The sequence below is a fragment of the Anoplopoma fimbria genome, chromosome 6, assembly GCF_027596085.1.
Source record: "Anoplopoma fimbria isolate UVic2021 breed Golden Eagle Sablefish chromosome 6, Afim_UVic_2022, whole genome shotgun sequence".
In the NCBI taxonomy this organism is placed as follows: domain Eukaryota; kingdom Metazoa; phylum Chordata; class Actinopteri; order Perciformes; family Anoplopomatidae; genus Anoplopoma; species Anoplopoma fimbria.
In genome coordinates, this window is record NC_072454.1 from 8463662 (window position 1) to 8491165 (window position 27504).

Consider the following 27504-nt stretch of genomic DNA (forward strand, 5'->3'; position numbering starts at 1 on the left):
GCTAAATCAATACTGAAAAAGTCTAATGATTGTGTGTGTTTTGTGTTTGTCTATAGCTGGATCGGCTCTGAAGGACAGCGCTTTTGGTTACTTCATCACAGCCTGTGTTGTCATTCTTCTGGCCATAATGGCCTACCTCGTTCTGCCCAGGATGGTAAAACCTAATCTCTTAAATTAAACATTATTTTACATTGTTCAATTCTTTTTATTATGAAGTTTTTGTTTTCAACAACTTTCAAATGTGTTTGTTCCTATTTCTGCTTTCAATAACTTTGTACCCTTTTGGAAATTACCTACTAAGCATAAAATAAGTGCAGAATGTGTTTAGATTAAGTGCTGAAGTTGCATCTTTTTTTAAATCAGTCCAGACTTCACTCCTTGTGGAGGTGATGAATATCACATCTGCCAGTGAGGATCTGCAGCCACTCAGGGAACACAATGTGCTCTCTCCATCCTTTTTCTTTTTGCTCTATTGGCTCTGTGGAATCGCCTCATTATGGTTGTTGTTTTTTTTGTTAACAGGAGTTTTTCCAGTACTACATGGAGAGTAATGGATCCGCACCCTCTGCTGATGAGGAGAACAATATGGACTTACTCAAAAAAGGTAAATAAAATGCTCAGATATTCAGGTTAGAGTCTCCAAAAGTCAACAATTATGGAAGTTTTCTTTGAGTGACAACCGCAACATAAACACAGTTACTCAATTTTGTATTTTCTGTACAAAATATTTTTTTCCTCTCTGTTTGATGTGATGGTTAACTCTCCATGAATTTGATCTGCTGAACGTTATCAGATTTCTATCAAAAGCTATCTTTAGCTGTAGCGTTTGATGTCCATTTAAGCCTGAACAGCTCCAGCTGAGAAGATGTCAGTGCAGAAAATGACTTTTACTCCTGGAAAAAAATATCATCATAATATAACACTATCATAACAAGTCAATTTGTGTCAGCCTTAGTGTGTCCTTTACAAAGGTTTGCTCTCTCTACTACACACTGACCAAGGGAGCCAAACCCACTGAAAGTGTTTGTCTCAGTTTATGTTTTGGCGACAACGCGACCATTGTGAGGCCGTGCTGTTAATTACTAGTGTGTGAGAATGTAATGGGAACCCTGTGTTACACAACGGTTGAAATCTCGTGCGTACACCCACTCAAATGTGGGAATGATGGTGTTAGCTCCCATACCGATGTAATGATGTGGAGTTGTTTGTTTGTTTTGTTTGTTTTTTTTAGAAAGCCCAGCAGAAAAGCGACCGGTGGTCAGTCTGACGGAGGACGAGGCCAAACCCACCGTGTCTGTGGTAAACATCTTCAAACAGGTGAAATGACTTTCCCACATATCAACACAAATGAATGCCCAAAAATGTCAGATGACTTTTGTTTTTGTATTTCCTGCCTGTACGACGGAGATCAAAATAGTTCCTTAATATTGATTATGTTCGTCTTGTGCTGTAATCAGATCTGGGTGATGGCTCTGTCTGTGTGCTTCATCTTCACCGTCACCATTGGAACATTCCCAGCCGTAACAGTGGAGGTCAAGTCGACAATAGCAAATGGGGGCACCTGGGGTGAGTCTCCATTTCTAACATCTATACAAAGATACACTGCTGCAGTAGCTAGAGGGCCAGTAACTTTGATAATGTGGAATTTGAGAGGGATGACTACATTCCATTCCATTCCATTACAGTCATTTAGCAGACGCTTTTATCCAAAGCGACTTACAATAAGTGTATTCAACATAGGTATTCAAGAGAACTACTAGTCACCAGAAGTCATAAGTGCATCTCCTTTCTTAAACAAGCATCTTAAAGCATAAACCAGAGCAAAAGTATAGTGCAGAGGCAGTGCAAAGTGCAATAAACTAATACGAATACAGTAGGTGCTACAAACTACTACGAATAGGATAAGTGCAGCGAGCTGATACGAATACAATAAGTGCTACGAGGAAGGCTCAGGGTAGTACTTCTTGAAGAGGTGAGTTTTCAGCCTGCGCCGAAAGATGGGCAGCGACTCTGCTGTCCTGACGTCAGTGGGGAGTTCATTCCACCACTGAGGGGCCAGGACAGAAAAAAGCTGTGACCGGGTGGATCGGCCGCAGGGACCTCTGAGCGACGGGGCAACCAATCGCCCCGAGGCAGCAGAGCGAAGTGGTCGGGCGGGGGTGTAGGGCTTGACCAAGGCCTGGAGATAGGAAGGAGCTGTTCCTTTCACTGCCCTGTAGGCTAGCACCAGAGTCTTAAACTGGATGCTCTTACGGGGAGCCAGTGTAGAGAACGGAGAAGGGAAGTTGTGTGAGAGAACTTGGGGCGATTGAACACCAGACGTGCTGCAGCTTTCTGGACAAGCTCCAGAGACTAAACCCTTTTATGTTTCCATCCAAGAAGCTGGGAAGAATTTTAACATCAGTCCTCAGACAGTACAGGTGCTTTGTGGGGGAAGATGAAATCGATGAGGCACACGTGTCTCTAATTATATATATTCGTCTGAAATGACTTTCTTTCTGCATATTTAACCCTCTCATCACATAGATGCACTAAGCACTAAACTGTTGTCTATGCAGATATATGTAGTTTATATTTAAAATGGAGTGGAAAAGTCTATTTATGAATATGAGAACAGCCTGTGAAAATACAGAAATTAGTCTTTAAATTGGTATCTCCTTTAAAGGAATACTCAATAGAAGATCTGTATGATGTCAAGTCTCTCTTCCCTGTTGGCTCGCAGTGTAGCTCTGAACCTTGCAGCTTTGTCCTTCATTGTCAACAGAAAGCTGTAGTTTGAGATGTTTCTAACAATGATTTGATGCTTTATGTGCTGTGCATTTTCAAACTCATCAGCTCCAGCTTTCAAGCCCACAGAGGTTGAGGTTTTCTTTCAAGCAAAGACATCTGCAGTGTCTTTGTTGTTAATCACAGCTTGTTTGTCTCTGTCTTTCTCCCTTTTCAGAAACTTACTTCATCCCTGTGTCATGTTTCCTCCTCTTCAACTTGATGGACTGGGCCGGCAGGAGTCTGACGGCCGTCTGCATGTGGGTCAGTAACAACACTAAAACACAAGTATCACGTTTTACCGACGAGGCTCGATCTTTCTCACCTTCTCTGGAGGTTTTGGCTTCCTCTTCCCTTTCTCTGGGTTCAGAGCTCAATTAGTAACAAGCTTGGTTCCAAATAATGCAGGTACTACTACCAAAAACTACTACTACTGTGAAATACTACTGAAGCATATTTCAAAATATACCATTTGGTAGTAATAACAGTGACTAATACATCAACTTTTCTACGTCCAGCAGCACCGTTAACAAGTTAAAGTAAACTTAGTTTATATGTATGCCTTATAGATTCCATTTAAAATGACCACATCAAAATATTTAGTGTTATCAGCTGTTGTTTGTCGGGCGAACGGCGCCACGGAGAACAGACATACTTTTTGATACTGTAATGGATTTTTTTGGCGGCATAAAATGTTTACAAATGAATAAATCACTGAGTACTGAGTGGAAAAACAAAAGTCATTTAGGATCTGGGAGAAAAATAAAGGAGAAAGTTTTGTTCCTGAGATCAGAGGTTTGTTTTGGCGAAAATTGTCTGTGTGTGCTGTGTCAGGGCGGTGATTTTGTACATCTGTACATTGTGTTTGTTGTTATGAAGGCATTTCCACTCTGCTACAAGCCTTAATAGATTATTTAGGGTCATCGTCACGCCAGCTGTTTTATTCACCAGTTGGTTACCAATGTACCATTTGGCTTCAGTTAAAAAAAAAAAAAGAAATCCTCTTTTGTCGGTCCAATGTTAGCTTCTTTCCTAGCACAGATCTCTTTAAACTTAGTCCAGGAAATTACACGTTTAAAAGCAACTCTTATTCCCTGCGATCCAGAGTAAGTGATCAAATTTAATCAATTCGTTCTGTGCAAACTGAGTACAGTTATTTGACCCAGTCTGACCTGCACTGGAATGCAGCTTATTAGGGCAGACAACGGCGGTCAGCTGCTCGTGGACCATGTGAGTTTATTAACCATCATACACGACCCTGATCAGGATCCTGACTGTTTCCTTTTGAGGTGTTTTTTGACTGAGTCTTTTGATCTGTTGTGTCTTTATACAGCTTTGTCCCTGTTTCTTCCACTAAAGCACCAAAGCACCCATAGTAACCTGCATATGCACACATATGTGTAAATCAGGGGGGAAAAACAACCCAGAAGTATGTTAAAGTCTAGTTGTAAATTAAAGTCTGACTCTGTGGTTGATGTTGCCGTGTTTTTCTCTCTCTCTCTCTCTCTCTCTCTCTCTCTCTCCAGCCCGGTAAAGACAGCATCTGGCTTCCTGTCCTGGTGGGCCTGCGGGTCATCTTCATCCCTCTCTTCATGCTGTGTAACGTCCAGCCTCGTCACTACCTCCCCGTGTGGTTTGGCCACGACGCCCTGTACATCATCTTCATGATCCTCTTCTCCTTCTCCAACGGATACCTGGCCAGCCTCTGCATGTGCTTTGGACCCAAGTAAGAAATACACACATCCAGACTGTACACTTGAACTAGAGTTAGTTTTGCCAGGATCTTTCAGAGTATTGGTTGAGAAGATTGAGACCACTCTCTTGTCTGTGCATTTAATTGGAAAACCTTTTGATTTTACACATCAAAGTCTGTTTCAAGGTCCTGGCGTGTACTGCTGCATACATGTAAAAAGCCTTTTGTATTCTGATTTGTTTGCCTCAAGTGAAATCACACACACCTAAGTCTTTTACTTTCTAGTTGCATTGTGGGCAATGTAGGCTGTATTTGTTTTGACAAGGAAGTCAAATGTGTGAAATAAAAACATTATAATTAACACTTTATAATGTTATAGGAGTGCAGTGCTAAATCAGAGCAGTAGTCTCTTCAAGTATTGGGCTGGAGTCTGGGAGAGATGAGCCTAGCTTAGCATTTAGACTGCAAGCAAGCGGGGAAACGCTAGCCTGGCTCTCTTCAAAGCTCAAAAGCACTCCTAGCAGCAATTATAGCAATAAAATATTAACTCAATGTATACAGTTTGTTTTGATGTGAAAATAATTCCTGGTTTAAGAGGCAGTTCTTACTATGTTATTATATATTACAGCTTAGAACTATATAAAACCACAAACTGTTGTTTTAAATATTAGTTTGTGTATAATTGAATTAGATACAACATGAAAATGACTGATATTTGGTGGTGCTGGTCAGTGCACAGCCGGTTTAGCCAGTCTTTAAGCTATGCTAAGCTAAGCTAACCCGCTTTGGGCTGTAGCACCATACTTGCAGTACAGACATGAGTGTGGTAAAGATTTAAATTCCCAAGGAGACGTTTGATGGTGTCAATTAATTGTGTGTTCTGGGTTTTATCTGGGTGCAGTACAGACACCATTGTGTTTTAATGTTGAAACACTCCTTCCTAATGAGTTTTGTCCCTCTGTTGTCTCGTGACAGGAAGGTGCCACAGCATGAGGCGGAGACGGCGGGGGCCATCATGGCCTTCTTCTTGTCCCTCGGCTTGGCGCTGGGCGCTGGAGTCTCATTTGCCTTCCGGGCCGTGATCTAAAACCTCCAGTAGACCCTCCAGTAGATGTAGAATAGACCACGTCGCCCTCAAACACTGCCCGTCAACCATCTCCGACTGAGTGGAGCCAGTAGAGCAGACTAGAAGACTAGAGGACCTCAGTCTTCTCAAGTGTACAGCAGAGACTCGTCTCATCCAGCCATCTCGGCAACAGCATAAGCGGAAACATGTTACTGAATATTTTGTTTTCTTCCAAACTCGGCAGCAGTGTTTAAACTCGATGCCATTGATCTAAACGGGTTGTTTCTCTGAGATGATTTGAAGAGTTCAGAGTGCAACCAGAGCAGCAAAACAAAACCCAATCTGTAGAGAAATGAGTTGTCAGAAGTGGACTCCTCATTTAGACGACGGCAGAGATTCTCCGTTTTAAATTTCCCAAGATATCACAAAGGTTGAGCCCAGACACCGTTAATGAAGACAGACCGTACACGTAGTATCCTAGAGCCTCATTCATAAAATATCCTTCTGCAAAAAAATTATGTTTCACTTTCTTTGAAACAGTCACATTCTTTAGAAATCATATTAAGTTATGATGATATGTAAATACAGTCTTGAAACTTATTTATGAATGAGGCTCTTAGATTCTGGTCTACATAAACTTGTAAATTTAACCCCAAGTTTGTAAACCTCAATGCAACTGTTTTTTATTATTTGAATGACTTCACTTTGGACTGTTGCAGCTTTTTAACTCTGATCAAGCCAAATACATGAAGACGACGTGGGAAAATGATGAACTTTGAAGGGATGTCATGACCCATCAAACTGCTAATTAATGTGCAAAGTGTGTAAACCATTGTGTTTGTAAACGTACTCATAACAAATCAGTACATTTTTGAAGAATGTAAGGACGGACTGAATCCTAAAGACGAGGTTTTACTCAATAATCTGGTCCACAAACTGCTGAATATTCATTGTTTTAGAGAGGGGTGTTTGTTTGTAGTTTTAGATTAAAGTTTTTACTGTTACTTTGTCTTCCTGATTAAGTTTTGCCAAAATGTATTATTGAACGCAGCAATAATAAGAAAATGCAGCCGTCAGTGATGTGAGATCAGGAGACTTTTTAATCTCATTCTTGGGTTCTCACGAGCCTGTAATACTTCTCATTTAGACACATTTTCATGGAAGATAAGTTTTGTATCAGAAGTAGATTTTAGTGTTTTTCAAACTTTACCATTTGGCTCTAGCCGAGATAGTTTTGTTCTGAATGCGGAGGAGAAAAGGCCTCTTGTGCCTCAGTGTTATATTTTTGTGGCCTTTTTGATGCTCCTTTTGTTTTAAGTCTGTTTTAGTTGTACACTATTACTCATAGCACCAGCTGTGTACATCCTAAATGCCTGTTTGTTAAAAAGCACAACGTTGGTCTGTTCTTTCGTACTTTGTGTTTTAGTTGGTATGGGAGTCATGGATCATTTAAAATGTTCCTTTCTTTTTTCTTTTTTTTTTGCAGCTTAAAACAGTTCTGATAAAATAAAACTGTATTTTTAAGAATCTGGCTCCTCCTGTTGGTCATTGATGGAAATGAACTGCTCGACATTTCAGCAGCTGATGAGGTCAGTGATGAGCTTGTGATGAAGTTCAGTTTTTTTAGTAAACATCTGGACACAAACGGGTCTTTTCATAGTTCATGAATGTGCTGTACAAACCAGCTGTGTTCCCAGCTGATAACAGTTGATCTTTCCATTCAGCTTGTGAGGGAATAATGAAGTCAACTGTCCATAAAGAGCTCAGTGTTTGTCACAGAAAAAAAAACGCAGCCTGTCTTGGCATCTTCTCAGTGACCTTTATGAAACAAGGCCACTGATTGAGAAACTCTACTCAGTCAGCACCGGGGCTGCTTTGCAATAATGCTGCTCTAAAAATGTAAAAATGTTTCATTTTGAAACTGAGACAAAATATTACTTAGATTTCCCATGACAGTTGTATCCATTGCTTACACATATTTCTTGGAAGAAGTAACCCACTGCAATGATACTCCCCATTTCACTAAACCCAAGCAGCAGTCAAGTGTGCCAAGTTATTTTTTTGCTCCTCAGGCTACATACCTTAAAGGAATACCTGCAGACAACATTTAGGGCTGAAATAGCACCCTTAAAAAGTGGCTTTTCAGGTAATATGTTTCCCATGTAAATAAGTGATAACTGCTTTGAGATGTAATACTTGATGGTTATGAAATAGTTTTGATTAGTGTGGTAGATAAAATGTTTTTAGTATTCTGAAGAAGTGGTTTAGAGACATGACAAGAGGCATAGATCTTGAGAATTGTAATAGAAAATATAACTAAAATGTTAAAATTGCTTTATAGCCATTTGGTTAACATGAGTCTTTCCCCCCCAGAAATAATCCCCTAAAATAACAGACAAAGTGGAGCCAGAAGAATGTATTTAATGATTTATTCTTAAGGTAAACATTTTATTCAAAAATAAATTACCGGAGATATCTTTAAAAGGCAGACAAGACATCGTCTCCGACCCACTCATCACAATCAAAAGATTTTCCTATCAGAATCCAAATATTCACACATTTCTATTAACATCCATCCTCTTCAAAAGGACATAAACTAGTGTAAACCCTAAAGCAGCAACTTAATCTTCAACAAACCTCAGACTGTTAAGTAGATCGAGAAAACAGCCGCTGTCAACTGATTCACTATAAAATGTGTACAAAGTTTATTTAAATATTTAATCCAACAACATGCCCGATTTGTTTATGTGAACACAGAAAAAGAGACTGTACAGAATGAGACTGGCGCTTAAGGTGAGAAATAATGTGGATGGAATCAACGGAAAAAAAGAAAAAAGGAGCTCAGACAGACGAGAAGCTGTTGAACAAAAGGGAGAAATAAAAAGGGGGAAAGGTCACCAACTATAAAGGAATAGTTCAACATTTTTGGGAGATATGCCTCTTCACTTTGTTGCAGAGATTAAGATGGTAAGATTTATAATGCTCTCATATCTGTCTGTTGAATATGAAGCTGGAGCCTGCAGCCAGTTAGCTTAGCTTAGCATAAAGACTGGAAAAAGGCGCCAACAGCCTGGGTTTGTCTGGAAAAAGCTCAGTAAGTATCACGTTTGTTCGTACGAATAGTTTTTTTGCACTTTGGTTTGTGAATGAATTCAACAAACAAGATATTGCATGTTAATCAGTGAGCTTTTAAGGTTTTTCTATAGGCTGTTCATTCTAAGTTTCACTCTGCCACCCTGCTGGCTGTATATTCAGACTACAGATATGAGTGGCAAAACTTGAACTGAGAGGAAATGAGCTTATTTTCCAAAACTGTAAACTATTCCTTTAAAAAAAGAAAAAAGAAAAAAAAAAAAAAAAAAAAAAAAAAAAAAAAAAAGGTGTAATATGAGTTTGAGCTAAAAACAGAAATCTCTTTCCAGCTAAATAAGGCTCCCATGAATCGAGGTCTTAAAAATGTGAGGGAAACCTCCCGGGCTAGTGCAGCTTTAATGAAAGGCAGTGGATGAGATAATGGTTCATAATGACAGTCCTCTCTGGCTACCTGACTAGAGACAACTTGGCTCTAAAAGCTCTTAGATAGCTTAATGCTACAACACAGTAGCTCTCAACACCATGCAGAGAGGCCAAACACTGGCAGGTCCGCTACGAGACACTGAAGGCCCTAATTTAAAAACACTTCAAAAATCAGCTGAGAGGCTTTGAGGGCTTCCTACAGTTCTCTTCAGGATTACAATCACAAAATATTAAAGGGAAAGACGGACAGACGTCTAGAAGCAACCTCAGCCCAGCATGTGATTATGTTACCTGGTTAACGCAGCTTCCAAACGAAAGGAGAGAAACTGAATGAATGGAGTCAGGCAGATGATCTAGCAGCACGTCAGAAAAAGGTCTATACAGTTCAGATTTGTAGAAGAAAACAGATTCACCAGGACAGACTGGAAAATGACAGTTTAAAAAAAAAAAAAAAAAAAAAAAGCCCCTCTAGCTTGTCCCTGACAGGATTTTCAGTTTACTTTCAATTTAGAATCAATAAAATCTGTTTCCCGATTTTACTGAAATAACAAAAAAGAAACAGACTCGACAATCACCTCACTATTAGTCGACTAATCACTTGTGCTTGTAGGAAACGTTAATAAACAGGCCGAAGAGAAAAGTAAACTGAGCTCTGGCCTGTAAGACAAAACGACTAAATGCACAAAAAAGTGTTTCAGTTTGCATCCGTTGTTGATAACAGCTTCCCACAGCGGTGTCAGTTTTCCCTGAATTGCAGCTCAATCCTGAAGCGAGTGCAGTCTGCTACCAGCAAATATGTGAGTGTGTGTGTGTGTGTGTGTGTGTGTGTGTCAGCCTAAAACAAAAGACACATCTTTCACAGCATGGCACACTGGAGAAGATGACAGTCCTTCAGGTCCGGTTTTCTCCTCCGTCCTCTCTTGAACGTGCAGTTTCTGCTCTGAGGCACTGGGGGGCGATGAAGTGCAGGGCAGGTCCTCGACAGCATATACAGAAGGGGGCAGCCATATGGAGATGATGGATGTTAGGGGGGGTAAAAGAGGGTCAGCTTTGGTGTTGAACTAGTTCCACAGTTCTAGGATTGAACACATTGAGCGAGTGGGCAGGAGGGTGATGAGCATGACGGAGGGGAGAGATGAGGAGGAGGAGGGGCGTCAGTGAGTCTTTAACTTGGCGTGCTGCGAGCCCTGTTCCGTCAGGCTGGCTTTGATGGAGTTAACCACCGTCTGTCTGACGTTGTCTTCCATATAATGTTCACTTAATGGCTTCAGAACCTGCAGGAGAAGAGAGAGAAAGAGAATTTTGTGTGAGAACAGAACAAGTTAACTCGTCTAAAAGAAAAAAAAGCATCTATAAAGGGGATAACGAAACTGAAAAGAAAGAAGGTTAGGGGAGAAAAACGTTAAAGGTAAAATAAAGAAACTAAATCAAAAAGCAACAGAAACAACACAACTGAACAAAACCTCGTCAACTGAAAAAACGTTAAAGAAAAAATCAGTCATCCAAGATTATTAACAAACGTTTGTCAGTCGTCACGTCGTTGAGATCCTGAGATGAGTCAGTTCCGTCAGTGTTCAGAGACATTCAGTGAAGCTCAGCGTCCGGGGGTTAACGTATACGAATCCAGCACCATTGGACTAAAAAATAACAATCAAGAAGCCAGCAAACTGCAAAAGTTTTGATATGAAAAGGAAGTTTAAAAGTCTGTAAAGCCGTCCGGCAGCTAGTTCATCTTCTTGTAGTTGTTGTTGTTGTTGTTGAGAGGAGCCAGAGCTCTGAGTCCCAGAGTTGCTCCTGATGGGAATGAAGGGAGGAGAGAGACGGGCCAAGCCAGGCGGCTCCTGACAGGCTCCAAGAGTTTAGAGAACACCTGAGAGGACAGCAGGGAGGAACGGGAGAGTTAAAAACAAGGACCAGGACTGACAGGAAGACTGACACTGGAGCAGGAAAAGGAAAAAAAAAAAAAAAAAGATCGATCCAGATGTTTGGGGAAGAGATTCAGGAGAAATGAAAAATGTAAGAAAAGGAAAGATTAAAAGATGAGAAAACTTGGTAGATGTTCAAACAAAAAGAAAACAGGGAGACCGGCAGAAGGAGGTGGAGAAAGTAGAAAGGAAATGAGTTTGAGAACAGCAGGCAGAAGATCAGGGAAATGTGAAGCAACACCTCTCACCTTTCTCACCGTCTTCTGTAAAGCAGAGAGGGAGGAAGAGACACAAAAGCAGAGGGAGGAGGGGAGAAGTCAGAGGAGACACGAGGGCTGCGTTTGTGTTGAATCGCAAACATTCAGGAAACGACATTATCGATAAGAAAACACGGAAACACCCTGACTCTACGTTTGTGTTCATGAGTGCAGAGTCTGCAGGACAACAACTGATGGAGCACATAAAAGTGGATGCTGATGGAGTTTCAGTGTGGATGGAGCGCTGAAGGCTGATTTGATGATGGAAAAAAATCAAAAACATGCAGTGGACAGAGGGAAATAAAAAAAACTGATGGAATGAAAAACACAAAGCCCCTTTCTCTGGCTTCTTAGAGACCTAGAAATAAACAAAACTCTAAAACTAAAATAAAAACCAATGGTGGTAACAGTAAATAAAACACACACACACTTTATATTGTTACAAAACTGCAGACAAGAAAAAAAAAAAAGACAATTCAAATGTCAATCACTTAAAAAACATAACTTGACTTCTGCCTAAAGCTTTAAGTAAAAGTAATACATCAGCAGATATTTTGTTTCTGATCATAAACAAACATTTCTGATGGGGGTCACCTTATTTGGCTAATAACCAGGAAGTATATGTATCATGTGGGACATTTTCAATCTGAAAAATAAACAGTCAGTGCTCTCTGGTGGACAATCTATGCTATGTGGGGCTGTAACAATGACTCGATCAACAACATTTTTTATTGCCAAACATTATTTTTAAAGTTATTGATGACTTGAATTAGCTATTAAGCACAAATGCCAAACTCTTTTCTGGTTCCAGTTTCTAAAATGTAAAAGATTTGATGCTTTTCTCAGTTACATATCACAGAAAATGTAAATGTCTGTGGTCCATGCACTAATTTAAAGCACCTTGAAGACGTCACCTGAGGCTTTGATAAATGGCAAAGAGCAATGTGTCACCATATTCTGACATTTCATACTCTTAGAATAAGCAATTAGTAGAAGAAAATCAATTAATCAATAACAAAAAAAAATTACTTATAACATACAACTATGTTTCTATGATACAAATATACATAACTTTGGCTTTTCTGAAGTGCAATTGCTTGTTACTTATTGGCTGACATGATATGGTTTTATCTGCTGTGATATAAGTGTATAAGTTAAAGCTTAAAGTACCAGATCTAACTTCAAAATAACACCGAAATGCCAAATTACTAATCAAGCCATAACAAAAAATAACCCATTTCCTGCTACACAATATCTGTTCTTAGTGGACACACACACACATACATACATACACACACATATATATATATATATGACCCACCTGTTCCCAGAGGGTCTCGGCCACCAGATCTATCATCGCCCCCACCTCCCGAAACTCTCCAGAGTACTTCACGTACGCCCAGGCGCAGAGCGACATCAGCGCCACGCCCATGACCAGGTTAGCCAGCGACGCCAAGGTGCTCAGACCGATGAAGCCCGTCACCCCGGACAACACGTAGGTGACAAACATGACCGCGAAGAGCGTGGCGGGCGTGCGCGCCGTGTAGAAGATGTTCTTGCCGTCGTTGTGCTTTGAGAAGTTGGAGTAGGTCTCGTCCAGCTCGGACTCCAGCTGGTTCTGGTAGCGCTGGCAGAACTCGTCTCCGCCCATTTTCTTCACGGAGCGGAAGTAACTCACCGAGTGCTCGCGAAACTCCTCGTGGAAGCGCTCCAGGTCGGCCGGGGCGATGTATGGCTTGTCCCCACCGCAGACCTGAGAATGAATGAATGATAGATGAGATGAAGATGAGGGCAACCCCAGCTGCATGTGCATTAGAGCCCATTTTGCAAGATTTCTATAAGAGACTTAATAATTTAAACCATTCTGTTTGAGTGCTGCTTGCTTCCTGTAAACCCGTCTACATGTTGTCATATCGCTCATAACCTTTGAGTTAATGAGCGTGTTGTAATTCATTATGACTGAAAGATAAACACGTCCTCACCAGCTCCATGTTCTTGCCGTACATGTCTTTGGCTCCTGCCACAGCCGTCAAGTTGTTGGCTTCTGCGGTCGCCTGAAAAACAGGAGAAGATGATGAGATTCAAGATAAAACCCCCAAAAGTGTGACGCATACTTATTGAGATCCCTCCGACGGTAACTAACCTGCAGCATGGACTTTGGGTGAGGCAGTTCCTCCCCTTGGTAGATCTTTATGTAAGCCTGCAGGAATGTTAAATAATACAGATTATCACATCAGTGTTTTCTTTAAAATGAAGATAACAGGAAATAAACAGCCTGGTAAGAACATTTTTACAAGTCATTTTGGGGGACATATTGTACAAATGTGGGGTTTAAAATAAACAAAAACTGGACTTAATGCTGCAAAACATTGAAAGATAATTTGCTGCATGTATGACAGACCCGTCTTACTTTCAAGTATTTTGTGTTTAAAACTGGCAAAAAACTGAACCCTGTTTTTAACGAGTGTCATTGGTTTTACATTGTGTCTTCACTTGGATTGTGTTTCTTTTTAATCTACGGGACACCATTTTTGACATGTCAACTATAACTACAACAAACAATTATGTGACTTTTATGTACCCTCAAGCTTTTTTTAGGGTTTTATCAGTGTGAAACACATGGACTTTAATAAAATCTTGCAGGACCTTGAAGTACTCCAGGAGATCTCTGCAGGTGACTTTGTTGCCGCCAATTTCCTTCTCCACCAGTCGGTCCGGAGCCAGGAGGAGAGGCACCAGTTGGGAAAGCGCCCTCTTAAAATCACCATCGATGTCTGAAACACACAAAACACACGCCGTGATCGTCCTCTGAAACGTGACGTTTCAGTCCAGCGTGCTTCAGCTATCACCAGTCTTCATTAATAATTGACGTTCCTCGTTTCTAACCTTTCAGCCTGCCGTCAAAGTACGGGTTGGTGGCCACCTTGAGGCCCGGATGTGGCAGCAGGAAGCAGCCGATGTTGGAGAAGCAGGAGTGGATGTGCTTCCTCACATTCTGCAGCTCCTCGTGTTGGTTCTGTTTCACCTGAGTCAGCAGACAACAATTTACTCACAGTGAAAGTGTGTGCTTTTCCTTCTCGTCATTGACTGATGTGTGGAATGTATGCACACACACACGCACGCACACGCACACACGCACGCACACGCACACGCACGCACACAATGAAAAAAAGAGGTGTGGTGTGTCTGACAGGAGCAGTAAGTGTCTGACCTGCTGCAGGGACAATGTATTACACAACTCTAACAATGTGTAACAATATTAGGGAAGAAACATATTTCCAGTATCCACAGATAAAAAGTCTGCATTTTCAAATTGATTTAAAAAAAAAAAAAAAAAAAAAACCTCACTTGTAGTCTTTTATCCAGGAAGTTGTTGCCTCCTTCCAGTCCGTAGTTGTGTTCATAAGGATAACACCAGTCCCGAATAAGAAACATCAGAGACTGAAAGAGTGAGAAAAGTAACCGCAGAGATAAAGAAATAATAGTTATTAATCACTTTACGGGAAAAATACAATTATTACTTTTTGACTCTTGTTGTCCATACGTTTCATGTTTTCTCAAATCTACATATGTTAATAATCTCCTAATATTATTATCGTTAATATAAAACTACATGATTTGCTGTGCAGCTACTTATTTAATACAATATAGTTCTTTGAACACGATGCAAGTTAAATCCTATATAGCAGTCAGACTACATGAATCAGTACCTGGAAAGGTTTCAGGTAGATCTCTTCCATTGCCAGACGGCCGTATTCTGTGAAGAGCTAAATGTGAGAGGAAAACAAATTATGATCAGGTAAAGGGAGTTACTGTAACTTTGGTGCTATTTTTCCAAAGGAGAAGACGACGTGACACCAACCTGCAGATGCTGCAGGTCGTCCTCCTGGATGTTCTGGGAGAGGTTGTACACCTGGAAAGAAAACAAAAACAAAAGGAGATGTAATTGTTGACATTTTATGAAAAAAAAAAGAAAAAAAAAAAGAGCAACAGCATGTTTTCCACCAGATAACACATGCTTTTAAGTCTTACCTGTACAGAGCTGGTCATTGTGCTGAGGGCGAACACAGTGGCACAGTCCTTTATGGTGGACTGGCTGTCAAACGCTCCCTGAGTGTCAACGAGGAGCACAGCAACCTGTTGAGATGCAATAGATGTAAAATACTGCAGCCTGTAGGCCAAGTAGGGCTTTGTGTTTTTGCTATAAATGTTTATAATGGTAAAACACAAAAAATCTGAAATGGTTCCCATTTCGCTTAATTTTCCACATGAAGCTCGTGGTGTCTTATCGTACTGTTTGTTTGATAACCGTCTACCTTGCTGCCATCAGGCTTGTCGACCACAAAGACTTCGCTCCAGATCTGGATTCCTGTGGTTTCCCTCTCGCAGCCTCCTCTCCAGGTGAACCCCGTCAGCGGCTCATCGTCTCCTCCCATCCATGACTGGCTCTGCTGCCCGAGCTAAGGAGGAGGAGACAGGAAAAAGGGGGGAGGAGGTGAAGAGACGATGGTACGAGAGAAAGAGGGGGGAGGAAAAAAAGGTCAATTTTAATGGACTGTAGTCCACCAGAAATTGGCTCAGATAAACACCTATTCATTTTTCAAGAGGAGCGGTGGTGAAATAAAGTATTGTATTTGAGAGATTCTGTGTATTTTAATGACCTTCATTAGCAAGAAAGATTTTTTTATTTGTCCGCGACAACAATATTTCCAGAATATCGTGAAATTCAATGGGCACACTCACACTTCTTATAGGCAAAAAGCATTGATTTTGTAGACCGTGTTGACTTTAATCTAACACACCAACCAGGCCACATTTTGACCAGCCTTAATAACTTAACCTGTCATCTACCAGAACAATGTAGACTGAAAAAATAACGGCTAACTGGGATGATTATTCCACCCAAGTAAAGGTCGGAACTCCTCCAATCTTTCTTGATAGCTGATATAATCTACCACAGGACACTTTAGCATCACACTCATCACAAGTTATACCATCATCATCATCATCATCATCATCATCATCATCATTTACAGTGTACACAGTAACAGGTGGGAACACATCACTCTGGGAAACGCTGATTGAAATGTGGCTCCCACAGAAACAAGACTTTACTGCAGCACACGGCTTCAACTTGAAACTGAAGACCCAAAACAAAGCAAAGGATGTAATGTTTATCTTGTTTTACGGATCATTGAAAGCCTCTCATCAAAAAAAAAATGTATGTCAGTTATGATTTTAAAACACGAAGAGCTTAAATTAAAGCAGCACACTGGGACCTTGATTATATTTCCATCTGACATGTGAGGACATCCACTGACCACTAATAGGAAATGCTTAAACAAACCTCACCTGACACGCAAATACCTGATTTGCAAAGCAAAGTATGCGTGAACACTGATTTTTGGTGTGTACAAGACAACATCTGTGCTTAATGCCTCATCAATATCTCCCGACAGAGCAGGAATGTAGTTTTGTCATTTGTTGAGAACATTTATCTGCAGACTAATAATAACAGATGTCAGTGACAGCTGATATTTGTAACATTAACGTCTGGATGTAACTGAATATCAAGAACCTCAGTCTGAAGAAACAGCATCAGTGTTCGGGGAAAAAAAATGTGAGCATGTGCAGATCTGGTCAGACTCGCATGAATGCCCACGTTCATAACAGCTGTGAGAGAAACATTCCTCCGTCTTTACTGTTGTCTGTGTTAAAGTATGTGTGTGTGTGTGTGTGTGTGTGTGTGTGTGTGTGTGTGTGTGTGTGTGTGTGTGTGTGTTATAGAGATAGTATGTGCAAGTGAGTGTAAGGTGAGCCTGGCTGCTTCTGAAGGACTAGTTGCTGTTCAGTCACACAGTTGTTGGATGGATGAACGAGTGTGTGTGTGTGTGTGTGTGTGTGTGTGTGTGTGTGTGTGTGATTGAAATGTACCACTTGGTGTTATTCATATTTACAGACATTTTCCTAAAGGCCAGTAACCACACAGGAAAATCAGGTGTATTGGAAGGAAACTCCCAGTTCCCACACTCTTATTATGAAACCTTATGATGGTGAGATTCACCTTCCCAGAAGCTGGAGACCAGTTAAACCACCCTGCCTTAGTGGTGCAACTTGCTTCATGTCTTCTTAGTCACCTGGGTGAGAACGTTTCTCAGGATGAGACCGAACCAGACAGACACACTTGTCTTTGCTTGTCACATTGTGATACACATGCCAGCGCTGGTTTGTAATCTCATCTGCTGAACTCATTTATCTAGCCCACCTGTTTTCAGAATCCCTACTGTCTGTGAATGTTACACAATGTTAAAGTGTCGTTTTATGTTTACTCAGCTCATGTAAACACACCATCAGCAGGAGCCTTTTACATTCGGTACATGTGTGTGTGAACAATTCAGTTTTTTGAACTCACTGAAACTGTGACCCAGTTGATAACTGACATACCAAATGTATCGCACCAATTTGACTTATGGGTGATTTATTTAAGAGCAACTGCGTCAGAGTGCATTTTCTAGTTAATATAGGCTATTTCTATGTGTATGAGACCATCAATGGCTTTATTTTAAAATGATCAAAGTTAATATTTAAATATCTGGGCCTATGTAAAAACTCTTGCGACAGATCAGATTACTCCTTTTTGCTATAAATTTAAAATAAATTATCGTATTTTACTTGATAAACATCAATAAAGCCATATCTAACAACCTAAGTTATGAAAATAAATAAATAAAGTTCCTGTGCAAAGGGCCCCGGTTGTTCTGAGGTTGCTCTCAGTGCATCCATGATGTTAAAGATTGTTTTGTCCATATTATAAATATTCTAATAATGTATTCAGCGTCACATAAGCAACACTTGACATCACGTATTAAGTACTTGACTGGATAACTTTCTCTTCTTATCTGCACACGTATATGTACATTGAAACCGAATGAAAACACAGTCCTTCATCTCACCTGACAGTGCATGTAGCGCAGCATGAAGTCCAGCAGGAAGGACTTGCCCTTGCGGAAGGCCCCGGCCACGGACACCACCACCACATTCAGGTCCTTCACGTGATCCTGCAGCAGGATCCTCTCCAGCGCTGCGGCGTCCAGCTCAAAGCTGTGCTCCTCCTCGTTGGCCAGGACGATCTGGATGGGCCTGGCCTTGGCCTTCTCCTCCTCCTCCTCCTCCTCCTCCGCCGCTGCAGCCTAAAGAACATGAGTTTGCACTCAATCAGGAGCTTTTTCCCCTGACATCCAGAAAGCATTTAGGTGATTACAATGATGATGAGGCAGGTTTCACCGAGGAAAACAGGGAACTGAAATTTACAATGCTGAGATCAGCAATCAAAGCGTCTGGGGGGGAAATAGGGTGAACACATTCAGGAGCCTGACGTAGCAAAGACACAGTTAGTAGTCAAATATGTTTACACATAAAATACACAAAATGGCAGAATTATTGTACTCACAAACTTAAAAAAAAAACAACAACCTTCTTTCTGGTAGATAAATCATAGCTTAATGTGGTAAACATGCCACTCAATAGACAGGAAATACAGCAACACTTTACCTCTCCTTCCAGGAACTCATCGTCCGGGGAGGGGGTGAGGTTTGCATATTTGCCCGAGTTTGAGGCTGCGGTACTGGGGAGCATTTCATCATCCAGGTCCTCAGGCCTGGCTAAAGGAGGCCTCTTATTATGCCGAAAAATGGGGACATCTTCCACACCACTCAAGCCTTTAGAGAAAAAGATAGAATTACACTGGTTATATAACATTGTGCTGCATGTTAATGTACAGACAACGGGTGTAAAGTGAGAAGGAGGAGCAGGATGTGGAGGCAGGTTCATGTTGTTTGATCAAAAACAACCAGGTTTCATAGTCATACGTTTGTTTTGAGAAGTTTAAGAGAAGGAGAAATGCCCTCTCTGCGGGCATATTGTATTTAGCCCAGCATTCTGCACTGGGCTAAATACTGTCATCCACACTCTGGTCTGCCCATCTAGGTCAAGCTCAAAAATAGCCTTGTGGTGAAAATCACAAAGGGCCAGCAAACAAGAACACAAGAAAAATGAAGTTAGGAGGACAGCGTTTTCACATTCTTCTTCTCAGGCGGTTTCTATGAAAGTATTTCTTTTAAGTCCATGTTGCCTCTAAAACTGCTAGATATCCTTCTTCCTGTCCCAATGACTCAACTGCAGTATAACTGAACCACAAACTGTGATGCACACAGACGAGTAGCTTGTCTTGGTATCATTATGTTTAGGGCTTTAGGGCATTTTTAAAAAATTAAGCTACTTGAACAAACATTTACATTATCACTGTTAAACCAGTTTCTGCTTTTCTAAGTAGAAGTAGATGTTTTGTTCCCCTCCTTTGCAGGTCTAGAAATAATCCTGATGACACTCCCTGACGTGAAAACTAGAAGTGGCGATCCATTGGCCGTAAACCTGACACTGAACAGGTAGGACAACAAGCAGTAATCATTGCTCATCAAATATTTCAAATAACTAGCCATTCAACTGTACCAAGTCGACCACAGCACCTCTCACCGCAAACCAAATCAGCAGAGACCCATCCCTTCAAATTTGATTGCGATGAACACACAAGACACTGACGTCCTCAAGAAACATCACATTCAACAACATTACTCATCTGCAGACAGAGCACAGAGACACAAAGACACACCCTGGATACTCCACCCGTTTCCAACAATAAGAAGACTAATACAGCGTAGAAATAAACTTTGGTATGTCAGGTATGTCAAGTAAGTACAACCAAATACTGATGGAACATCAAGACTAGAGTGAACACAAACCTAGAGTGAACACAAACCTTAATAGGCACACTTATGCTGTACAGACCAGTTTATTACAAACTTGGCCCCCAGGTAATGAGCTACATCAGCATTAAAACACATAAATTACATTTGGCAGCTAGAAAACGAGAGATCACACCTTTTTCACAACTACATCAGCAGAAATAACATTTCAAATGAGTGTTTCCAACTAAAATAAATGGTCCTCTGTAGGAAAAACCAACACTCAGGGGAGGAAAAACAAACAACAACAAACCGAATGAATAACATACTAGCTTACTTTTACTTACTATTGGCTGCCTCAAGTATCATGATTTAGGTGATATTCAAGATCCAGTTGTTATTTTCTTCCACACCTCAAAGTAGATTATACATCTTAGTTGTTATGCTGTGCGTTTGTTTTATGTACTGTTTTTAAGTGGTGGTAATGCTGGCTTGTTTGAATCCAGGGAGCAGCACTGGGACATTTCAAGGAGGCGGGATTTCCTATTCGTAGTAGTTTGTAGCACTTATTATATTCGTATTAGTCTGTTGCAATTATTGTTTTCGTAGTAATTTGCCTCTGCACTGTACTTTTGCTCTGGTTTATGCTTTAAGATGCTTGTTTAAGAAAGGAGATGCACTTATGACTTCTGGTGACTAGTAGTTCTCTTGAATACCTATGTTGAATACACTTCCTGTAAGTCGCTTTGGATAAAAGCGTCTGCTAAATGACTGTAATGTCGCCGTTGTGAGATCCTCAAAAAGGACAACCGGAAATGGGGCATCCACAACATCAACTTGGTGGTGCTACAAATCCCCAAAAGGAAAGCAGCGATGCCTCTGCTGCGCTGAAAAGCACGGAGCAGTTACAGTAATCTGCCCCGCACACAAATTAGCCCAGCAGATTTCATCGGTCTGAGGCCGAGTGCAGGTTCCCATCGAGTCCGGAGCAGCGTATCTCGGCTGGATGAAGTGGCTCAGCCTGCAGCCACAGAGGGGACCCACACAAAGACACCATTCTGCTTGGACCGCGACGAGTGTGTGCTGAGGCAGAACTTGTGTGTGTGTGTGTCAGAGACAAAACACAACAAGCATACAAAGAAGCACAACAGCCAGTAAAAAACCATTATCTCTAGTGTTTTTTTCTAATTCAGCAGCACTATGATGAAGTGTCACAGTCCTTCAACTCAGCTTGCAGCAAACGAGGACAGAACTAAAATTAGCCACATTACCTCTTATCTTATGGAGGTGCTGAGCAGATGTTAACTGGGTTATATATATTTTTCTGCACAGCGTTCACTCACACAGAAAGCTGTCAAGGGGAGAAGATGAGTTTGTATAGTGCATCACGCACACAAAAGCATAAAGTGTGCTATAAAGTGTGCTTTAACGTGTGGGTCTATCTTTAACTTTGCATGGCAAGAATAGAGCGCAAGCTAGTCCTACATCTCAGCACTGCGTCCCAGATCAGCTCCCCCTTCCCAGGACTCCTGCACTATATCTGGGGCAGACTTTGATAAGGCCATGGACCACTTCACTTCACCAGTTGTATTAATACTTTCATAAAAGAGGCAAAACTCCCTGGCTTTTACCAAAAGATTCTGTGTAGGAATGAAGACCTTGGTCAAACTTTTGGGAGTGAAGTTGAAGCATGAAAAGGAATATGCACTACTGTAAGTAGTACAAATGCTCTGCAAGCAAGATGTTAAATATTTGCTGATACCATCGTTTATGACATTTGGCCCATAAGAGAGAACACGGACAGTTTAAGTGTTGGGAAATTCATTTGAAAATAGTTTATCTGCTGTTGCAAGACTGATTATTAACACCAGTGCTTCTCAAGCAGGGTTTCAACACCCTCTCATCACATCCAGGCTATGCATTTTTGATTATTTCGAAAATATATGTTTTATTATATGTCAAGCTAACAACACTGCAGAGTCTGAGTTAACGAAAGTCGACGGATTATCCACTGTAACCTATTAAGATGCAGGTACGCTGACATTCCTGCACACAAGCACCAATAGACAACTTCACACGTCGTCCCTGGACAAGAGTCAAATGGGGCAAATGTTCAATTGCAGCAGACAGACCAACCGAGCAGGAGTCTACGAGGACAAAGTGCAGATTAAGAGCTGTTGCCACAGAGTCAGCTGGTCTGTAGGAAAGTAGACATAGAGGTCATCCTGATAAAAGAGTTTCAGACCATATCTAAGTGATGAACCTTGGAGAGACTGACAGTTTACTGTTAGCTTAAGAGACTTTACAAGGTGGGGTGAAAGGTTATTATAACAGTGAGTGTGCTTTAGTTTTTTGCTGTCATATTAGCTGAGGAAAAGGATATTATATCGTTCCTTTCTTTTAGGATGGTGAAACATAATCTCTCTGTTATTTTTTTTGTCAATCATTCACTTGCTTAATGTGTGAAACATCAACAGATTTGTTATCGTTAAGAACACCTGTCCAAAACCCCAAAGCACTTTGAAATTACGTGACGCTTTCTGCCATTTTTGCTTGCTTAAGCAACTCCTTGATGATTGATGGATAATCAAATTACTGATGTTTATGTGGCCAACTTTCAGTCAATCGACTGCGCAATATAAACAGCCTTATTTCCCTAATAGTGCTTTAAATGCAATTTAAGGACAGCAGCGTTGTCAGTCACAGATAGGGACATGAATCACTGCTGATTTACCAATATAAACTGTATATATTATAAACTCACCTGTTCCGCTCTGCCTTCCCCTAAGGTTTTGGCTTTGTGTAGTTTAGATTGCGTTTCTTGGGGTAGTTTTAATATATATTCTTAGATTTTATTATGATTAAATGAATTAATTTATTTTAGCGTTATATTATTATATTTGCTTATTGTGATTGCTTTACCCTGTACAGCACCTTGAGGTGTCATTGTATGTTAAAGTGTGCTATATAAATAAAATCCATTTATCCATTTTTATTTATAAAAAGCTTGATCCAGATATTTAAAAACAGTTTAAGAACTTTCATCAAAGAAATAAATAACTCATTTGCAATGGAATACATCAATACTTCCCACATGTGTGAGTGACCTCTCCCTCAATGCATCAGATGTGAAATGTATTCATGTTGAGCATCAGTCAACAGTGCATAACATTTCTTTCTACAAATCAACATTTGAAATGATGAAGGCACTTGCAAATGACAAGGTAGTACAAAATGTAAACCATACTTTGGTGTTTCATTTTGTACCTCTTTACTTAAGATTTCATTCAACTAGTTTTTTTTTTCTTTTTTTACAAAATGTACCAAAACACTGGCAACAAGGAAGATCTTGGGGTAGATGATAATGAGAATAAATATGAAACTAAATTTAAATCATACCCCCTAAACTAAAAAGAAATCTGGTTTGAATTGACATCAAAACACTTTTACAAAGCTTGTTTACAAGATATTTATGCATTACTTCTTTTTCTTTGTTGTGATGTAACACTGTATAAGATAAGATAATCCTGTATTAGTCCCGCAGCGGGGAAATTTGCAGACTTACAACAGCGTAGAGTAAAGTGCACACAAGAGACATAGTAGAAGAAGACAAGCTAAAAATAAAAAAATAAAAAATGAAAAATAAAGATAAAATAAAACAAGTATTATAAATAAGCAATAAAAAAAACAGTAGAAAAAACAACAATAACTGAAATATTATATTTACAGACAGAGAAAAAAAACAACAACTATTTTAACTATTTTTAACTTTTTTAAAGTTATGTTTCACAGGACTAAAATGAGCCAGCTGGAGAAGTGAGCAGACTAATAATAGAGTATTTAAATATATCCCAGTCATTAGTGAAGATTAACGTGTTGTGCTCAGTTTGGCTGCACAGGTAAACTTGGTGTCTGCTTCAAAAAAACGTGCAAGAAAACAATGCAACAATGCAACAATGCAGCCTGCAGCCCAAAGCAGGTGACTGTGCAGAGACTCAGAGGGGCGCGTGGGCACACCTCTGGCTCCCAGGTGAGCGTGACCGGACGCACGAGCGTACAGGTGTTGCGGATGCATTTTTTTTTTTTTTTAAAGAATCAGCTCAAGTTGCAAGAAAAACATTGTTTTGACAAAAGCGGAAAGCTAACGGGGACGAGCGAGGACGGAGACGGGGGACTAGTCCCTCTCCTCCCCGGACCCTCGCTGTGTATCCCCCCTGAAACACGTCTACTGGACTGGATCAAGAGCAGGGTTTACCTTCGTCGGTGACTCGGCTTTTGCAGCTGGGCTCGAAGTGATTTCTGCTCCTCAACCCGCTCACCTCCGCCATCTTGGACTGCTGAGCTCGAACGTGTCTGACGTCAAAGAAGCTTTTTTCTTTTTTTCTTTTCTTCCTCTCGCGCTCTTCTCACGCTGTCCGCCGCCCCGAGGCTGCAGCGCGAGCATGCAAAGCGTTCATTTAAATCCAGAGAAGCGAGAGTCCCGTTTTTTATTTATTTTTTATCATCAAGATTTGATTGTTTTTTTTTTTTTTTTTAGTATCAAAAGCACGTATAAGTACAGTACCAGACAAAAGTTTTGGACACACCTTCTCATTCAACTACTTTGAAGAAATCTAATATCTATAATAATAATAATAATAATAATAATAATAATAATAATAATAATAATAATAATAATAATAATATAATCTTGAATAATCTAAGGTGTGTCCAAACTTTTTGACTGGTACTGTATATATATATATATATATATATATATATATATATATATATATGTCTTTTATTATATATATATATATATACAGTACGCGTTTGCGTGCCTGCTGCTGCTTTCACCCCGGAGCTTTAGTGGGGGCCTTGCAGGCGGTTTGGACAATGTAAGCCGGAGCTCCTTAAGTAATGAAACTGCAGGAAGCAGAGTCGCAGTCAAAAGTTTGGACACACCTTCTCATTCAACTACTTTGAAGAATCTAAAATATAAAACATATTCTGGTTTGTTGAGCATTTGTTTGTTTACCACATAATTCCATATGTGTTCCTTCATAGTTTGGATGTCTTGAGAAGGTGTGTCCAAACTTTTGACTGGTACTATATATATATATATATATATATATATATATATATATATAGTACCAGTCAAAAGTTTGAAGGCCACAGGTTGCCGCTCGATCATTTTTTTCTACATTGTAGATTAATATTGAAGACATCCAAATGTTTTTATGAAGGAACACATTTATTTGTGGTAAACAAACAAATGCTCAACAGTACTTTTGACTGGTACTGTATATATATATATATATATATATATATATATATATATATATATATATATATATATATATATATATCGCCCGCCAATATTTGGACACACCTTCTCATTCAACTACTTTGAAGAATCTAAAATATAAAACATATTCTGGTTTGTTGAGCATTTTGTTGTTTACCACATAATTCCATATGTGTTCATCATAGTTTGGATGTCCAAACTTTTGACTGGAACTGTAGTTATATATATATATATATATATATATTATATATATATATATATATATATATATAAAAATGTCAAAATGAATATTCTTGTTTCTTCACATGCTTTCTTCAGATTATGAGGCATACAAATAATAACTATGTTCATTTTTTTCCTCTTTTCAGAACTGTTGGCAGCTACAAAAGCCAGCAAAAACAATCTGGAGTGTCTTTTTTTTTTTGTGATGAAGCATCAAGACGAGCAACAGCAAAAAAAAAAGAAACAACACGCAACAGTACGTTACATTTTACATCTTCAAAGTCACATCATGAAGTTATGGTTACTCATAAAACTATAACAGTTATGTTTCCCCCATGTGTTCCTTCATAATGTCCAAACTTTTGACTGGTACTGTATATATATATATATATAGTACCAGTCAAAAGTTTGGACACACCTTCTCTTTCAACTACTTTGAAGAAAAATATGAAACATATTCTGGTTTGTTGAGCATTTGTTTGTTTACCACATAATTCCATATGTGTTCCTTCATAGTTTGGATGTCTTGAGAAGGTGTGTCCAAACTTTTGACTGGTACTGTATATATATATATATATAAACTTTGACTGGTACTGTATATATATATATATAGTACCAGTAAAAGTTTGGACACACCTTCTCATTCAATGTGTCCAAACTTTTTTTTTATTTTTTTAATTTTTTCTACATTGTAGATAAATATTGAAGACATCCAAACTATGAAGGAACATTAATAAGGAATTATGTGGTAAACAAACAAATGCTCAACAGTATTTTTGACTGGTACTGTATATATATATATATATATATATATATATATATATATATATATATATATATATATATATATAGTACCATTCAAAAGTTTTGGACACACCTTCTCATTCAACTACTTTGAATAATCTAAAATATAAAACATATTCTGGTTTGTTGAGCATTTGTTTGTTTACCACATAATTCCATAATATGTGTTCCTTCATAGTTTGGATGTCTTCAATATTAATCTACAATGTAGAAAAAAAATAAAAAGAAAGAAAAAACATTGAATGAGAAGGTGTGTCCAAGCTTTTGACTGGTACTGTATAAGTGTGCAGCCATTGCATATATTTAATTTCCTTGTCACTAATCTGGTGCCTTTTAAATTATAGGCTAAACAAAGTTTATTTTAATTGTTACACACACTATCATACACTCTGTTTTTAAGCAGCCACCATCTTCAGGTACAGTACCAGTCAAAAGTTTGGACACACCTTCTCATTCAATGGTTTTTCTTTATTTTTATTTTATCTACATTGTAGATTAATATTGAAGACATCCAAACTATGAAGAAACACATATGGAATTATGTGGTAAACAAACAAATGCTCAACAAACCAGAATATATTTTTATATTTTAGATTCTTCAAAGTAGTTGAATGAGAAGGTGTGTCCAAACTTTTGATTGGTACTGTATATAAAGTAATCTCTTACTTCAATCAATCAATATTCCTGCACTTTTTTATTCTTGTTTACAATGTATAGAAACCTGACTTATAGACATTGTATGTTGTTTTTCATTCATTCATACAATTTACAAAAGTAATTTTTTTTTGTTTAAGAAAGGAGATGCACTTATGACTTCTGGTGACTAGTAGTTCTCTTGAATACCTATGTTGAATACACTTATTGTAAGTCGCTTTGGATAAAAGCGTCTGCCAAATGACTGTAATGTAATAATGTAATGTTGTATGTAAGTTTTATTTATTTACCAGGGATCATATACTGATTAACATTGTTACTAGTTGTTGTGTTTAGCTAAAACTAATTTATAGCCCTGATTCTGCTGTTCAGACCCACAGAACTTAAATTTAACTAAACTATGTTCAATAATCCTCAAGATCGCAGTGTTTACAAAGATGCAGAATAAATGCCACATTTCTTCTCATCAATAAATATTGAATGCCTTCAATACCTGTGGAACAAAGAGAATATTTAGGTAGGTATGTTTGTTTTTTAATAGTGTTACTTCAAATCTTAACAAATTCATATTTT

The 27504-nt window shown here is 39.3% G+C and overlaps 2 protein-coding genes across 6 annotated transcripts in view; one reads left to right on the plus strand and one right to left on the minus strand.

The window, feature by feature from the left end:
- Window positions 1-7022, plus strand: part of LOC129092129 (equilibrative nucleoside transporter 1-like) — a 31108-nt gene extending 24086 nt beyond the window's left edge. For all 5 annotated transcript variants that reach the window (XM_054599934.1, XM_054599930.1, XM_054599932.1 and 2 more), the window contains exons 7-13: window positions 57-154; window positions 523-604; window positions 1232-1317; window positions 1458-1566; window positions 2945-3030; window positions 4293-4492; window positions 5435-7022. In XM_054599934.1, coding sequence (XP_054455909.1) covers window positions 57-154; window positions 523-604; window positions 1232-1317; window positions 1458-1566; window positions 2945-3030; window positions 4293-4492; window positions 5435-5546 — 773 coding nt within the window. In that variant the 3' untranslated portion in view covers window positions 5547-7022. The remainder of the gene's footprint in view (window positions 1-56; window positions 155-522; window positions 605-1231; window positions 1318-1457; window positions 1567-2944; window positions 3031-4292; window positions 4493-5434) is intronic.
- A 1860-nt stretch (window positions 7023-8882) lies between these two features.
- On the minus strand, window positions 8883-24379 carry atl2 (atlastin GTPase 2). The gene is made up of 14 exons (XM_054600211.1): window positions 24220-24379; window positions 18775-18941; window positions 18177-18413; window positions 15540-15683; window positions 15256-15360; window positions 15086-15136; window positions 14934-14990; window positions 14572-14664; window positions 14110-14248; window positions 13870-13997; window positions 13367-13423; window positions 13206-13277; window positions 12545-12976; window positions 8883-10315 (listed from the first exon to the last, which is right to left on the minus strand). Exons 1-14 carry the CDS (start codon window positions 24290-24292, stop codon window positions 10196-10198), a joined length of 1875 nt encoding a protein of 624 aa, XP_054456186.1. The 5' UTR covers window positions 24293-24379; the 3' UTR covers window positions 8883-10195.
- Between the last annotated feature and the right edge of the window lie 3125 nt (window positions 24380-27504).